This window comes from Gossypium hirsutum, chromosome A12 (genome assembly GCF_007990345.1).
Source record: "Gossypium hirsutum isolate 1008001.06 chromosome A12, Gossypium_hirsutum_v2.1, whole genome shotgun sequence".
Lineage (NCBI taxonomy): Eukaryota > Viridiplantae > Streptophyta > Magnoliopsida > Malvales > Malvaceae > Gossypium > Gossypium hirsutum.
The window spans coordinates 95,867,379-95,884,661 of NC_053435.1; the positions used below are offsets into that span (position 1 = coordinate 95,867,379).

General features: G+C 32.8%; 3 protein-coding genes across 5 annotated transcripts; 2 read left to right on the forward strand and 1 right to left on the reverse strand.

Moving 5' to 3' along the window:
- Nucleotides 1-1,336: 1,336 nt before the first annotated feature.
- Nucleotides 1,337-4,414, forward strand: LOC107946440 (ALG-2 interacting protein X). Of its 3 annotated transcripts, none has more exons than XM_016880771.2 (6): nt 1,337-1,779; nt 2,282-2,449; nt 2,663-2,924; nt 3,011-3,177; nt 3,355-3,504; nt 3,878-4,414. In XM_016880771.2, the coding sequence occupies exons 1-6, from the start codon at nt 1,735-1,737 to the stop codon at nt 4,223-4,225; spliced, it is 1,140 nt and encodes a 379-aa protein (XP_016736260.2). In that variant the 5' UTR covers nt 1,337-1,734; the 3' UTR covers nt 4,226-4,414. The 3 variants fall into 3 exon arrangements, with proteins under 3 accessions (XP_016736260.2, XP_040939099.1, XP_040939100.1); XM_041083165.1 differs by lacking the exon at nt 1,337-1,779 and adding an exon at nt 2,016-2,203; XM_041083166.1 differs by lacking the exon at nt 1,337-1,779 and adding an exon at nt 2,032-2,187.
- A 408-nt stretch (nt 4,415-4,822) lies between these two features.
- Nucleotides 4,823-7,300, forward strand: LOC121211010 (uncharacterized). The gene is made up of 8 exons (XM_041083167.1): nt 4,823-5,150; nt 5,248-5,341; nt 5,454-5,579; nt 5,715-5,873; nt 6,128-6,246; nt 6,389-6,580; nt 6,669-6,759; nt 7,023-7,300. The coding sequence occupies exons 1-8, from the start codon at nt 5,002-5,004 to the stop codon at nt 7,101-7,103; spliced, it is 1,011 nt and encodes a 336-aa protein (XP_040939101.1). The 5' UTR covers nt 4,823-5,001; the 3' UTR covers nt 7,104-7,300.
- Nucleotides 7,301-11,090: 3,790 nt separating this feature from the next.
- LOC107946442 (transcription factor HHO2) lies at nt 11,091-13,584 on the reverse strand. Its single transcript, XM_016880773.2, has 5 exons — nt 13,025-13,584; nt 12,631-12,914; nt 12,207-12,504; nt 12,040-12,116; nt 11,091-11,657 (listed from the first exon to the last, which is right to left on the reverse strand). Exons 1-5 carry the CDS (start codon nt 13,152-13,154, stop codon nt 11,307-11,309), a joined length of 1,140 nt encoding a protein of 379 aa, XP_016736262.2. The 5' UTR covers nt 13,155-13,584; the 3' UTR covers nt 11,091-11,306.
- Between the last annotated feature and the right edge of the window lie 3,699 nt (nt 13,585-17,283).

The following is a 17,283-nucleotide window of genomic DNA, read 5'->3' on the forward strand; positions in this document are numbered from 1 at the left end:
GTAATAATGTTGTGATAAAAGTATATATGTGAAAAAGGTGAGACATTTGTGAATTGTGAAATGGGGACTAAATCGTAATGATGGAGAAATGAAAAATCTTTTTCGAAATATTTATATAAAATATTTAAATGTATGAAATTCAGCTTTAATACCCAAGTAGACGGAATTTAGAACTATTAGGATATTAGTGGCATGCCATTAAAGAATTTTAGCGCGCTCTCTGATAATTAGCACGTTAGTGCTCTCTGATTATTAGCACATTAGTGCTCTCTGTTTATCACATTTGTGCTCTCTGTATAACATTTTAGTGCTCTTTGTTCATTAGTGGATAATAATGCACCTCTATATTTGTTTCGTATATCCGGTGTGTTCTATAAAGTCTACTTTGGGTTAAGAATATGAGTTGTGAACAAAAGTGAATCATTAATGTGTTAAGGTAAGTCTGATAACTTAGAAAAAGATAAGTTAAATTTTATTAATATAACGCATAGTTAAAGAAACTTAAATGTGTGTATATATGTATTAATTGAATAAGTTTAAAATATTTTAATTATAATTTATTTACCTATGTATTTTTGTAGTGCTTACTAAGCCTTCACCGGTTTAACGTGTTTATTTTAACGCGTAGGTACAGTTAGACTCGAAGAGATAAAGTCGGGTTGAGAGATCTCTCATCTCATCACATTCTCAGGAGCTTCAAGAGTAGGTACCATATTTTGAATTAAAATTGCATGTACATAAGTAGATCAAATGTGTTTTCGTGTGTTAGGGACTAAAATGTAAACTCTTGAATTTCTATCTATTTTGGGTTACTTAAATTATTTTGGTATATATAAAATGAATTAGTGAAACTATAAGTATGTTTGCAAATATGGTAGGTAAGTTAAAATACTATGTATAAATGTTTAAATTAAACAATATCTAGCCATATCCGTTTTGGCACCAAATGTAATAGTCTTATACCGGGTCCGTACGATTGGACCGAGTATAGGAGTGTTACAATTCCAAAATTTATATTTTAAAAAAATTTATCTACATGATATATATAAAGAAAGTTAAAATTTTTAAAAAAATTCAAAATAATAATTTTGATATCTAAATAAGATAATTAATAATTCAAGTTTTTTTTTGGCTTTGATATAGTTTTTAAATATATATGATTTTAAATTTATATATTTAAATATAGAATTAGTTATATTATAATAATATTTTAATTTAATATGTTTAATTTTTTAGTTTAATTCGATTAATTCGACTCGAATTTTATCCAATTAAATTTAAAATATTTTAAATTAATTTAAGATATAAAATATAACTCTTCGAATCGAGAGGATTTTTATGAAAGATCAAATCCGACCCGAAAGCAATAAAGACCCAGCGGAGCGGGACTAGAAGACTTCGCATCGGTCGCTCTCTTGTTTCATTGTAAAATCGAAGTCTTAGCAGAGAAGGAATCCAATCGAGAAGCCGAGAAGAAAATACCTTGATAACGACCCCGACCATAAAAGGCTTTTAACTCTTCCGTTCCCTACCTATAACAACTACAGCCAGCGAAAAACACCCTTTATACCCTTTTGGTGTTCTCTCCTTCCGTGTTGGAATTTTGTTTACCCTGTCCTGTTTTTTAATCCCATTTTCTGGGGTTTTCTGAAGGTCTACAGAAGGGAAAGATAAGTATTTTGATTTTTTGTCTGTCTTTGGCCTTTTGGGTTTTGTTTTGCGTATTTGGAAAAGATGATGCTGCATTATCTTCAGCCCGCTAAGCTCCAATCCAAGAAGGTATTATCACTCACACGGTCTCTTGATTCTGTTTTAAGTTTATTAAAAAAACTGGATTTTGATTGGAAATTATGGATTTTAGTGGTCTAGGATTTAACCCTTTTAATTGGGGAAGGAATGGATGCCCGTTTTCTAATACAGTTAGCAATTACGAAGTCTATAAAAAAAGATGCATCGGATCAAAGTACCTTATGTCTTATATGAAATTAACATAATTATTTGATTGCCCATTTTTATGGCATAATCCTAGTTTTCAGCTTTATTTTGATGGTTTGATAACCGAATATATATAGTGGGTGCCTGTTGAGACAAGATGATGTGATTTTTTTTTATAAAGGATGCTCATTTATCTGAGTGAAGGTCTTTGTTATTTATTCTTCCCAGTAGGTCTTCCGGGGTTAAAGAAATGTAATCTTCTATGCATGTATGTTTCATTCTAGATAATGGCTTTCCAATTTGGTTACTTTTCGGGCTGTTATTGATGTGTTTGCTGTACTGGCAGATTGTTTTTGAGGATGTGTTCTCTGCGCGTGATCCTGCCACACTTGAACATCTCAAGGAGTTGAGCTCTAGGCGCAGTGTAATTGAGGAGTCCATTAATCAGAGTAGCTTCATTACTGAGGCTATTGCAAGAGAAATGTCTGGAGGCTTAACTTCTCATTGTCTAAGGGTAATTTCTTAATGTTGCTTAATTCACATTTTAGCTTTTGTAATCAATACAGACCTTTCTTTTTCACTCCATTGCTATAATCCATAAATTATTACAGGCAGAAACTTGTTTTTGATTGCCTCTGGTTATTTTTTCTATAACCACATGAGGTTTCAACAGGTTATTCTGATTGTTTTTCTTTTTCTTTTCCCTTTTTTATATGAAATGCACCAGGACCTTCAGAAGCTGGAGCAATACCTGCCATTGTTGGAGAACTTGATTTTTCATGTTGATTTGGTATGCAGCAACCACCGTGTTCTTCGTTGGATTTTGGAACTTCAGATCCGTTGGAGTAGTGCTCTTAGCTCATCTTCTCTCTTTAACCTCAGGGGTCCAAAGTTTTTTCAAATTGATAATTTGCATTATGAGCTTGGTATGACCCTTTACCTTTATGCTGCATTGCTTCGGGAGAGGGCTATAGAAATTCTTCCAGCAGGTAGGCATTGACATTCTCACATCATGTTTTTTATTAATTACATGAGTTGGGTTCATAATATTGCATTTTACTTTGCATCATGCCAGACTTGGTGCAATCTGCCACACTTTTCAGGGAAGCTTCTGGTGTTTTTCAACACCTTGCTAATGAGGTATTTCCCTCTTTACAATCTGCACAGTCTGTAGAAAGGCCACTGGAAGCAACTCCATCCATGTGCACAGTTATGAGCATAATTTGCTTGGCTGAAGCCCAGGTTAGTTTTAAGGATTTTGCATTTCAATATTCTAGGATATCTATCCTAGGTTCCTGTCATCTTCGCCTGAAACTGAATGCAAAATCTTTTAATATCCAAGGGTTTATTTTTTATCTGCTTCTTTAGCAATTCCTTTGTCTCTGATAATTGTTAATGTTATATTGTGAAATTTAACAGGCTGTAACTATAAGGAAGGCTGAAGAAAAAGGAACCACTGTTGGTCTTCTGGCAAAACTGCACTATGGTATTACAGAGTTGCTTGGTGAAGCCACTGCTATTGTATATTCAAATACTAAAGAGTACAAAGATATTTCATCGAGTTTCTTGGTATTTACACGCTCTTTTTCTGTCTGAAAATCATTGACATCTTTTATTCCATGATTAAGTAAGCTTAATCAGTTTGATCACTTGATTTTGCCTAATTTAGTAATTGCAGTTAATAGCATAAACTAAACGTGATATGATTAGCCTTTTTCCTCACATGATATCACTTGCCTGAATATATTGATTTCCTTTACAGTTTTTCATTGGCGATTTCCTTTCATGTCTTCACTGAATACCTTGCTCCATGTTGTTAATCCATGTATTAGAACGAAGTAAATGCAAATACACAACTTTTCTTTGTTGTTGTTTATTGTTGCATTAAGAGATATCCTGTAAGAAGGAGCTGATACTCTGATGTCCTGTGTGAACTGTACAGGAGTTTATATCATCTTGCAAAGCTCTACATGAGTTGAGAAGTCGGAAATACCTTGCAGAAAGTGTAAAGATAGGTGAGCAAGTTGGGGTTGCAGTTGGAGTTCTTCGTGATGCATTAATCAACGGAAAGAGGGAACTTCCAGGAGAAGAATCCTGGAGATCCATCTTTGGGAAAGAAATTGATGCTGCTGCTGATATGCTAAGGAAATTTGAAAACGAGAATGAATTTGTTTGGCATGAGAAGATCCCCAGTGGAGATGAGTTGCCACGGCTACAAGGTAACAAGATTGCCAACGCTTTACCTTACCACCCCAAAAGATGGGAGAGGGAACTTAATTTCAAGATATAGATGTACATAACATTTTGTGTAGTAAAGCTTATCATTATTATGTTTTTGGGGTGGAATGCTCGCAAGCTTCTTCAGCTTCCTCGCTTATGGACTTACCAACAAGCTTTTTTTACCTAAAGAAAGTTAAAAAAGTCGATGTAAACAAGCGATTAATGGTGTGTTAAATGATGAAGCTTAGTGTTTAAGTTATATAGTATGAAGGCTTTTGTAACAATTTAGTAGATTAGCTGTGAACATAATACCAGAAAGCCGCTTTAGAATATTCATCTAAATTCTGCCGTAATTTGTCACTTACTAATACCGAATTTCAGCAGGAATAAAGGCATGGTGACTTTTGTTTTCTAGAAAAATATATTTTCTATTTTCTTTAAAAAGATTGAAAACAAATTTAATTTTAAATTTAATGAACATATTTTGTTGCGACAGAATATAATTTAATAAATTTAACCTTTAAAATTTTAAAATTCGAAAAAGTAGAGATTAAAAAATCAAATTAATGCACAAGGACTAAATCCATAAATTTATAATCTACAGGGACTAAAAGCAGAATTTAAGCTAGTAAATTGCTATAGAAAAATAATAAATATGTTATTTTGAAGAAAAATATGGGTCGAGAGCGTGCCAAGTGGTGGAGTGAAAACAAGTTGAGCAAATGATGAATTTGCTCAGACACGCAGGTCTCTCGATGGGTTGAAAGGGTCAGGACACAACAAAATGGGTTAAATAAATCCCCCACCCAGTTGGCCAAAGTATTAAACTAAAGAAGCAAAAGCAGCATGGAAATGGCAGTTCATTGCAATTCCGCTTCCTTGTCTTGCAAAACCTGGAGAAACAGAGGCCCCACACTCTTACCCGCCCGTCTCTGCTCACTTCCTCAAACCCCATTTAGCTTCCGTTCAGATACATTAAAGCTCTCAACTTGCAGGTATAACAACTTAAATGTCCCATTCTTTTTGTTTGTTTAAGTGCTTGACTTATTTTTTAATTAGTTAATTGATTTTCGATTTGGATTGGTTTTACAGTTGGGATAAGGTGGCTTCTGCTGTTGCTTCTGAAGAAAGTGCAGTTGGGTCAAGCTCTTCTGGGACTGATGTATTCAACCTCACTTACCTGGAGGTAGGTTTTATTATTGTTATTATTATTGTAAATTCAGTTATATTGAAACTTCTTTTTTTTCTTTTTTGAAAAAATTGTTGTTGACAACATGGTTTATATTATTGGTATATAGGGGAATAGTTGGCTGTGGGATATAAGTGGGGTGAGAGTTTTGGTTGATCCAATATTGGTGGGTAACTTGGATTTTGGTATTCCATGGCTCTATGATGCTGCCAAGAAATTTTTGAAGAATTTCCAGGTTTTTTCTTCTTCTTTAGTATCCATGTTTCTGATCTTTGTAGGACTTCTTTATTTATTTATTTATGGTTAATCATCTTTGGCGTTCTACTCTGTGCGTGTTTGTTATAATTGGAATCTAACTTTGTTTGTGCAGCTTACTGACCTTCCTCAAGTTGATTGCTTACTCATAACACAAAGCCTTGATGATCACTGCCATTTAAAAACCTTAAAACCGCTCTCCGAGATGTCCCCAAATCTCAGAGTCATTGCTACTCCAAATGCCAAGCCTTTGCTGGATCCTCTTTTCAGAAATGTGAGTTAAAAAGTTTAATTTAGTTTTCAGAGCTGCTTCTTGTAGGCATCTGTTTGCACTTCAGTCTCCACTGCATTTTTGTGGTTTCATTCATGGAATATATCATCATAAATAGATACTAGTGTTGAATGTAGGCAAGTTAGGACAGAACTTGTCATTTCATTAAGCTATTTTGTAGTAGAGCACCTGGTTCTAAACTAATTTGCAAGCTTATGATTTTACACCCAGTTCACCTTAGCTTTAGAAATTTTCAGGTTACATATCTAGAACCTGGTCAGGAGTCCGAAGTTGAAGCAGAGAATGGTTCCAAAGTCAGAATTCGAGCTACTGCTGGGCCAGTTCTGGGTCCTCCATGGCAACGACCTGAGAATGGGTAAAGCTTCCAAGCTTCAACTTGCCAATTTGACTTTGCATCCTCCGTTACTAACCATTGGTATCTTATCGATGTCCCTTCTAGAGTTCTATCTTCACATATTAGGTTTCTTGCCCCAATGTCTTGGAATTATGTGTTTCAGGTATCTAGTCATTTCTCCACGGGGCCAATTGACTCTCTATTATGAACCTCATTGCGTATACAATGAAGATTTTCTTGAGAAGGAGCATGCTGACATTGTTATCACCCCAGTGATCAAGCAGCTTCTTCCAAATTTTACTCTGGTTTCTGGACAAGAAGATGCAGTGCGATTAGCTAAACTGCTCCATGCCAAGTACATTACCTGAACTAGTCCTTGAATCTATGCCTAATCAACGTTTTACTGTTCCCATGCATATGACCTTTCCTTGATTCCTTTTTAGGTTCATTGTGCCAATGAAAAGTGGAGATCTTGATAGCAAAGGATTTCTTGCCAGTATAATCGAGGGTGAAGGAACAATTGAATCATTCAAGGTCAATTCCTTTCTCCTTTCTTGAAAAATAAATGAATTGGCTGGCGCCCATTTGATATATTCATCCAGAAATGGTTTTAAGGTCATTGGCAAACACTTTTTCTTGTATTGGGACCTAAACTCACATATCCACCTCCTGTGGTGTTCATCTTCAGGACTTGGTCCGACTTATCTTCCAATTTGTATCACTCAGTAAATATTGTTATTTTGATGTAGTAGATATTCAAGTGGCTGAGACAAGTGTTTTTTCCATTTGAAATACAGGAGCTTTTGTCGAAGGAACTACCAGATGCAAAGACTTTAGAGCCCACACCTGGTGAACCATTGCAAATTCCTCCCGCCTAAAATCTCTACATTTGCTAGTAAAACTAAAAAGAGAAGGGTAAAAGTGGATAGGTTAAAATGTGTCGTATGTCTTTGTGCTCTTCACAAATTTAGAATTTAATCTGTGTCGAACATACGTTTGTATTTGTATTGTATCCGAATTATACTTGTATTAGTGAAACTTAATTAAAAAAAGAAGTTATATTAAATGGTTGATATATCCCATTTCAATTATATATGTATTTATATTTCTATTTTTAATTTTATTGAGTTGCCATTACTTGTCTAATAACATCAAATTTAATCAAAGAGATAGATTTATCAGAGAAATAAATTCAAATTTAGTTTAGAACAAATGTACCTGTTTGTGGAACTCTGGGCTGTGAAAAAGGAATGCATTGTGTATGTATGGCCTGACCCCAAACTTGGTATGTTATTTTTGGGTAAATATATATTTATATATATATATATGTTTGAATTTAATATTTAATTCGGTACTTATATTATTTTGTTTAAATTGGTACTCATGTTAAGCTTCCTTTACATAAAATGGCACATGAGTCCAACAATATTAATTTTTACATGATCTAATGAATATTTGACATGTGGTGATAGTGATGTTATCATCTAAAAATTAAGAATACTATTAAAAAAAACTAAATAATTATAGTGTAAAAATAGAATTTTTATTTATTAATTTTTATCAAATCAACCCTAAAACTCAAATTAAATATTAAAAAGATGATAATTTTATGTTTGGGTATCAAAATATAACTCCTCGAGACCACACTTACTACACATGAGAAATCTCAAGCTCGTTGATTATCCAATTATTTTAAAAGTCATATCCTAAAACATCACATCATCATCACTACAAGAGAACAAGATATAACTTCACTATCAGTAAACTCAAGACGTGTCTCCCATATATAAACTCTACATAATATTTAAGAGAAGGTCCAATACACAAAAACCACTTCATCTTCTTCTTCCTCCTCTTATCTAAACTTACTTCCTCAAACATCCTCACTAGATCCTTTATTCAATGGTTCTCCGCCTCAATCAAAGGTGAACCACCATCCTTACCTTCGTCTCTTCCTCCTTGTTAATTCTAGTAATTAAAAAATATAAAAATTTCTAATTTTTTTTATAAAAAAGTTATTTTTAGATAAAAAATTAAAAAATATAGTATTATTTGGATTTAAAAAGATAGAGAAATTAGATTCTTTAAAAAGAAAAAAAGTAAATTAGAAATAGGAAAGGGATTTGGAATATATATTTAACACATTTATAATTCGTTTGACTCCAACTCTAGCCTTTGGACGTATGGTAAATCTAATATTGAACAGAAACTCTATTAAAATGGGCATTGACTTTAGGTAGTGCAATTGAGTGTATTCATTCATTGCTTACTGTGCTGTCAAACCCTAATCTAATCAACCCTTACAAGCACCTTTTAACCCCTCAACTCACTTAACAACAACAAAAGAAATAATGAAATTTGGTAGCCAAATTAGAATTTAAGTTTAATTTATTAAATATGAAATTGGGGAATTTCAAGTTGAAGAATATTAGTCAGCCATGACATTGCAACTCAATAGTTTTCATGATTCGCAAACCATTGTGTTATTCTTTCTTAAAAAATATTAAAAAAAATTAAATAAAAGAAAAAGAAAGTAAATGTTATTGGTCTTAGCTGTAATCGCATATATGGTATATATTGGTGTATGACAAATTTCATTTTCAGAAAAGATGGTAAGAAATGTTGACCTAACTGATGAGCATTTCTTAAACACGAGATTTTCGAGCAATATGTTTTGTCAGTCGAATATTCTCAAAAATTTACCCTATCATCATCAACAATGAATAAACCAAGAAATGACTTTTGTCTACTCTTCTTCCAACTTTGTTTTTTAATATGTGAAGAGTCATTTGGCCTTAGGTTCACTCAAGGGCCGCTTTTCCATCACGAGGGAATTCTCTTTTATATATATAATCAGACAAACAATCCCCCTACTCCATGGATCCATCTCTCTCTCTCTCCCAAATCACTCCATTCTGCCTTACATTATTCTCATTATTACTATTTTTTTTTAGTTGGATATATATTCTAAATTGCAACAAATATAATAATATAAGATTTAAATCAAAATAAAAAATTTTAAAAAAAACTACAACTGAGCCTTCATTGGTTAAATGGAAAGACCCACATGCACCGAATACCAACTTAAATTAATAAATAAAAATGAAATGTGGGGAATCTTGGACAAAGTAAGATTCTTTAATTTCTTAGGATCTGTTAACTAAAATTGATGTTGCTTTCCTCGTTTCCTAGGTGGCTGTAACAATAAAGATAAGTTAAACAAATAGAGAATATACTTTGGACAATAAGATGATAACATTTCCATTTGTGTTCAAAATCTGAACAAAGCATAAATTATTCTTCAAGAATGGAAGTGGACCCTTCCATTACTCCATAAACAGACACTGTCTCTTTGATTTTTATTTTTAATCCCAAAGGAAAAAAAGAATTGGGTTGGCAATGAGAACAAGTCGTACATAGAATATTAGGAAATGGCCACTTGCATCAAACCCCTAACCTGGATTTCAGGTTTAATATTGTTTTGGAGTTGGAGCCAATGAGCATCGTTGGACTTAGATTCTTCCCAAAGCCATCACGTTTTTTATTAACCCCCATGCAAAATTCATCTATGCTGTTGTGTTATGGGGCCTGTGGGGGCTTTCTCATTATTACCACCATTATGTTCCCCACGACAGTAATAACACTTTAATTACTGGACATGGTAATTAATAGGGTTTAATCCTGATCTCTTTGATTATCGATTATGATTTTTTTTTTCATGGACCCATTCCTTATTAGATTATGACTTGACTTTCTAATCACACTGACTTCCAAATGAAGCTAATTAACAAGTATCAGATAAGATGTTTTAAAAATGGGTTTAACAATTTTTTTTTTGTTGTTAATTATCTCATACATTGTCTATCCCTATCCATAAGATATGAATAAAGTTGGTAGTGGACTGGTGCACAAAATGCCAGAATAATAGTAAACCCTGATGCTATATTACCATATAATTATTTCATCATGCATGTCAAACATGCAGTTTGACTATTTCAATTTTCGGTATCTCTTAACATTCAATAATTTTATAGCTTCAACTCTGAATTATTTCAAGAAAACGAGATTTCAACTATAAAGATGCTTTAAACATCTTTGATTATTAACATGTCATGCATCTACATAGATTTTTTGAAGCCATTCATTATAAAGAGAGAGAGAGAGAGAGAGAGAGAGAGAGAGAGAGAGATTCAGAAGGGTTGAAACTTTAGGTTTAACCTAATTGTAAAAAAGGGGGGGAAGAATGATTATATGGTTGATAGTGTCAAATTTTGTAAAGTCTATGGTGGCGGAAAAAACTGGCTTCCACGCAACCAATAGTTTTAACATAAAAATATTTGAGTAGCTATCCAAATCCCATCCCCTATTTTCTTGAATTACAAGATACCTCAATTAATCAACATCTCCTGTATGTTTTCATTTGATCATTGATAAAGTTTACCATTTGTTAGAGGGAGCCAACAAGAACCATCATTCTGTTTCTATCAATAAGGATTTCAATTCCTTTAAACAAGTAGTAATGGTACCTTCTTTATCAAGTCAAGATGGTGCCCACAACATAAATCTTTTTCCAACTACAAATTGACCCCTTTCTATTATTAGTCCCCTAGTTACCAAATACTGCACATTAGCATCGTACATTCCGGGGTTGTCTGGAACATTTTGGATAAGATCTATTGGGGCAAATTATTATTCTGCGCTGGAACCATCTGGATTAGCCAGGAATGAAATGAAAACCCTTTCTATGCATTCATTGTATCACACTTTAAATGACCAATGGGGGTATTAAGATATATATGTGGAACAAACATGGCTTTTGTTTAGATTCCAGTAGAAGTTCCTGTTGGCTGAAGATTCCAAATTTATTCGTTTAACAAGATGGATGGTTTTATTCAAAGGCTGAGTCTGTCTGACACTATCCATGTTTACACTCCAAAAACAACTTAACAACAGTAGATTAAGGGGACAAAAAAATCAAAAAAAAAAAGAAAAACCTCACGATTGCTGTTTCTACATCATATAGAACTTTCTACCGAGATTTTCTTACAAAAATTGTACACCCTATTCTCGTGTAACGAGAACTAAAACGCAGGAGAATCCGTGGTGGTGTGTGTAGAGGAAGATATTGATGGTGAATTTGATTGAACTCTCCCTTCACTATGGCTGCCCCTTTCTTCGGAATCTGATTGTTGTGGTCTTTGAGCCATTGTTCCTGATGGTTGAGGAAGTGCAGGCAATGGAGCGGCAACCGGGGTGTAGATTCCACTAGTTGGTGTCATGGTGGCTGTTTTAGTTGAAGTCGTGGTCGTGGTCATTGTGGAATAATCCGGTGGAGGTACCCATATGCCTCCAACCACCACAAATTGAGGTGCCTGTGGATTGGCATTGTTGTGGACAGTTGGGCTTGGTCTCCTTGTGTGCAATCTATATTTCTGAAATAGATAAAAACATATGAAAGATTAAGGCTATGCCTATGCTACAACTTAAATGTATAATTTTGCAGATAGATAAAAATTTGAGACCACAATTTACACCTAAAATCTATAGAAAACTTGGTCGACATTGACAAATATAGTAGAACACACACTAGTCCGATTGCAGTATTTTCTCAAAAGCAGATCATGGATTTGCTAAAACAGAAACCCTATCGATTTATCCCTAATATATACCAAACCATCAAAATGTAACAGCATGTTCAAGAAAAGATTACCAACGAGAAAACGGTAAACCAACCGTTACGCCCTTTTTAATTTACTGCAAAAAAAAAAAAGATAATCAAAGATTTAAAAAGATGAAATAATCAGTAGTAGGAACCTGTAAATGACTCTTGACTTCATCATTCGTAAGTCCATCGACCTTCATCAGCTCCCTAATTTGCTTTGGTGTTGCGACTGCAAAACAAAACCCATTTATAATCGTCGCCTAAATGAACAACATAAATGATAGGAATTCAATTACAAAGAAATAGTAGTATTACAGACCGTGAGAACCGCCGAGTTGCTGGAGAGCATGCAAGAAGCGCCTATGCAACTCCGGTGACCAACACCGCCTTTGCTTTCTCGAAGCCTGACCTTCTTTTTCTTCTGTTTTACTTGTATTTGCATTATTGGCTTCTCCTCCTCTACTCCCACTTTCTGTTGTACAAGTACTTGTAGCTGAGCCATTGGTTTTTCCTCCTGCAGATTGACCACTCATCTCTGCAGTTTTTTCTTTCTGGAATGGTTGAAATGCTCCCCCGTTTTTCTTCACTTCCACCGCACTTCTAATTTTATCATCATCCTGTAATTTAAAAGCAAAAAACAAAATAAAAAAAATCCCAGGAATTGTTAACCCTTTTTTTTGGGGGGGGGGTTCTATTTCTTTGTTTGGAGATTTGTAAAACATTAAGAACAAAAGGGTACGTACCTCATTCAAGGGTAGATCTGGGGATTGATTGTTGTTCCACAACTGCACGGATCTAAGCCAATCTGATTTCCTTTTATCAACAGCAGCAGGAACATTGGTTTCTTTGGATTTATGCGATTCTTGTTCATCGTCTTCCTCAGAGCAATTAGAGCTTCTTTTGATCGGAATAAATTCTTCCAAAACAGGAACATCACTAGTTGTCTGCTCCGAACAATCCGATTGTCCTTGCAAGTAATCCGTCGTGGTTGAACCTCCCGACATCTCTTTCTTGTGTGCTTCAATCGCTATTAAAACCAATCCAAAACAAATTTTAGCACCCGAAAAAAAAAACAATTGAAATGAAAGGGTGGTGTTGCAGAAAGCCAAAAAAAAAAAGAAGAAGAACAAAACAAACCTTGGGTAACAAGCTCCAAACACAAAGGAAGCTCGCGTTGAAAGACTTGAATTTTACGTCGTTCTTCCTCTAAAGCTTCTACATATTCGTGATATCTGCGCTTTTTCTGAGCGTAATCCATCTCTATCATTACCCTTTTTTCTATAAAAAAATCTCTTTTTTTTTTACTTAAAACTTTTTCTTCTTCCTCGTTTTTCCACACCCAGATTACAGAAACAGTGGAGGATGAATTTATGGGGGAAAGGGTTGGTTTTAAGACCAAATAGCATAGATAGATCCGAAGAAGGTGAGGGAGGCAAAAGATAGCAGTTATGATGAAATAAATAAATAAAAAGGATCTAAACAGAATCAGAAGAATAAACTTGGGTACCAACAAAAAACAAATCAAAGGATGAAAAAAAATAAGAGAGTTTATATTTATGGTTGAGGAAGAGGAAGGGACTCAAAAGGAAATTAAGAGAGAAAATTGAAGACAAAAGAAATAAAAACAACAAAGTCGGGGCGTCGCGTAACAAAAAAAATGAATCTTTGATGTTAGAGAGAGAGAGAGTTTTAAGAGTTAAGCAATATATAAAGGAAATAGGAGAGAGAGAGTTGAATATTCCAAAGAGTGATTCGGTTTTCGTCGTTTCTGGATGGGCTGGCAATGACGTCACCCTATCTCCCACCCCTTTTGGCCTTTTTTTTGGTTTCCAGATTAGATCAATGACTTGTCTTTTTTTTTTTTCGCGTGTGTTTTGTTCGGGAAAAAAAAACTGTGCTTATCTTGTAATATTTGTATTTTTAAAATGCTGAATTGAAGCTAAACTAAACCAAATACAAGTATAGAACCCAATTCTAGTGGTTCAGTTTTAGTATGGATTTTTATGAATTTCAGTTATTTTAATTAAATTAAAAAGCAACAATCTTTCATCTTGTAAACTGAAATCCAAATAAAATGAAATAGACTAGAGTGAGAGATAGGGTAAAAGCGTTGGTGGTCTGCAGAATGAATGGTTGCCACGTGCTCAACAATGACAAGGCCAGATGCGTTTGTTTTGTTGGGTGTCCTACTTGGACAAAGGAATATCCGGTCGGCATTTTGTTTGAGGACAACTAGTAACGATAAATAAGTAATTGGGGGCGAATATCCTTCGGAATAATAACAATGAAATTGGTGATTTAGCAAGTGCAGGTTTGGTGTTACTATTTATGCAAGTGTGAGTGTTGTCTTTATTTATTAAAAGAAAAGTGTAAATAAGCATATACCATTTATCATATTCTTCTACAGTTCAACAAATACTATAAGGTATTAACAATAACAATATATATATATATATAAGCTACTGGTATTGGTGTTGGTAGTAACTTGGGATATTCTGTAAATCGTCTTGGATAATTCAAAATGGTGTATGATTGTTAGGTCTGTTTAGTTTCACATTTAATAATGTGGCCTTTCAGAGCTCCCAAGGGCCATTTTTTCAGTTTGTTTGATTCTATCTTATTTCTCAAGTATTTTAAAAACACAGTGTTATTGTTGCGGGTATATGAGAGGGCCCGACTCTTATGTGTAGTTTGACAGCTAAACCAAGCAGCTGCTAATTACTAATACCAATTCATTGAATCCCTGCATTTCTACTCTTCATTTTTCCCCTTTTAAAAATATTACTCCCTGTATTTTGATAAAAATTTTAGTCAGCATTTTTTATCGAAATTTTTTGATTGCCTCATATAATGTGTCATATAACTGATAAAAATTTAATTAATATGATAAATTAACAAATTTTAATAAAGTTACCAATGATTGAATTAGTATATTTAAATTGAATAAGTTAAAGAATTTTTAGTTTTAAAGATATATATATATATATTGAAGTAGCCATTTTTGCAGAATTGTTCCCAAACACATAAATGATAGTCATACATGTTTTACAAAACTGTATTTGACAAGAGGCGTTTTTCGCCTATTTGACACAACTCGTCAGCAATTTTGTAAAATAAATTTAATAAAAATCATTTTTAAAGTAATGAGAATTATCCTTAGTTGGTTAAGTTTTTATTTCGATTTATATCAAGAGAATGGGTTGGATCATTGGCAGAAGCAATGTTTTTTGGAATTAAGTAAAAATTTTATTATCCAAGAAAAAAAATATTATAAGAAATAATGTTTTTTTCTTGACTTTTAGACAAATAAATTATATATAATCAACAAAATATTTGTAGATGTTATATTCAATTAGATATAATATATAAAATATAAAGGAAAAATCAACTTACAAGGTGTTTCAGATGCAATAATGATTGAATATTTATACTCATATTTGTTTTTAACTTTCTTCAAACAAAAACAACCCATGAATGCAATTAATCCAACAAAAGCTTATACCTGTTGGATTTTCTTACAAACAATGTCTGTCGAATGAAAGCCTTTTCACAAATGCCTTCACAAATATCATCAGTCTTCTTGAAATTAGAATACCCATCATACATGATTCCTATGTAGAAATCCAATTCCAATATATCCTATCATGCAGGGATGACACGATGAACTCTCAAGGTAGCGACGACATCGTGACGAGCATGCATGGGACGTCACAATGACGTGACGTATTTTCCATGTAAGCAACTACGGGTTTTGACTCTAAATAGAACTTCTTCTCTTAGTCGGACTCTGATTATTATAGGGATATTTTAGTATAATTAGAACTCTAATCTTAATTTATTTACAAAGGGCCATTGCATCTCTATTTTTAGAGGCCAGAATTAACATGCCAATTAGCAATGGCTTTTCTTGAGGACGATAAGATGTAGTCGCATATAAGGTTTGTGAGAGTTTCGTAGTAACTATGGAGACTAGAGAGAATTTTGTTCCCGAGTTAAGACTTTGTTTTCAGGGTTTGACTTTATATGTTTAGTATTTTTAAGTTAATTTCTCCATATTGTACTCTTGTTTGTTTACTCATTTAGTGAAAAGCCAAAGCCTCTTTTGCTCGTGGTTTGTATCCTCATCAGAGGAGTTTTCCACGTAAAAATTTGTGTGTTTGATCTTCTCTATTTTACTTATTCATTGGTTATACGGGTTGATTCTAGCAAGTCGAAATCAAGGTATTCAGTGTCGGTAGCTATGACTAACTCTTTTGTCGCCAGTGTTCTCTAAAAAAGTAAATGGTTGGTTACAAAATATACTTCATTTGTATGATAAGGTAAATAAACTAATCTTTTAAAAAAATTGAAATCTCTTACTTCTATAATTTATTAACTTCTAATGTTTCATGCATTGCATGTGATTTTACACGTCTAATATTTAATCAAAATTTTAAATACTGTATTTTTAATTATAGTAATTAACGTAAAATAATATTTCTTATTTTAATTATTGAATATAATTAAAATATATTAACTTATCAATTTAAATATTATAATAAAAATTTTTAAAATCATAATTAAAACATTTTTTTAACATATTCCACATGAAATATAGTTTTACTTTATGTAATTAATGCAAAGTAACATTATTCAAAATAATAATCAATTAACATAGTAAACTCTAACATTAATTTAGTTATGGTTAAAATGCTTAGAATTTTGTTCAACAATAACTCTATTTTACATCAATAAAATTAGCACAACATTTTTAATTAATAATTACAAATTAAATTATAATTATTTTTAAATGTATAATTACCATAATTTCTATATTTAAAAATTTTATTTTTAAATGTGAATTCAATAAATATGTTAAAAAAATATTATATTTAATTTAAAAGTTTTCCCAAATTTATATGATATATATATTATATCCTAATAGAACTATTTTATACAGCAAGCTCTTGCATGCTCAAAGGACAAAACCGGTGAAACTTGAAAAAAGGTGGGAAAAGAAACTGATACAGTGTAAAATTTGATATATAATTTCAAATTTGCTAAGAAAAATATTTGGTATATGAAAAAAAATAACCTAAATTCTACGGTGGTATCGAATTAGGCATGTCACACTAGCGGATTGTGATCGGAGACTATGGATAGAGGAGAGCTCTCCACGTGTGGATAAACTTTCCCACCCTTTGTTGACTTTTTGCGCCTTCAAAATTATTATATTCAACTGCAAAATTCAACATAAGATAAAGAGTTCCATTTTCTTTACCCCAAAGAAGCAGAATTTTTTTTTTTATTTTTTTACAATGTGCTTCCTCTCTTTCTATAGTTTTACAATTTTGTACTTCTTTCAAGGTTTTTTAAATAAATTATATTTTACAATTTCGTAACTCACTGTTTATTTT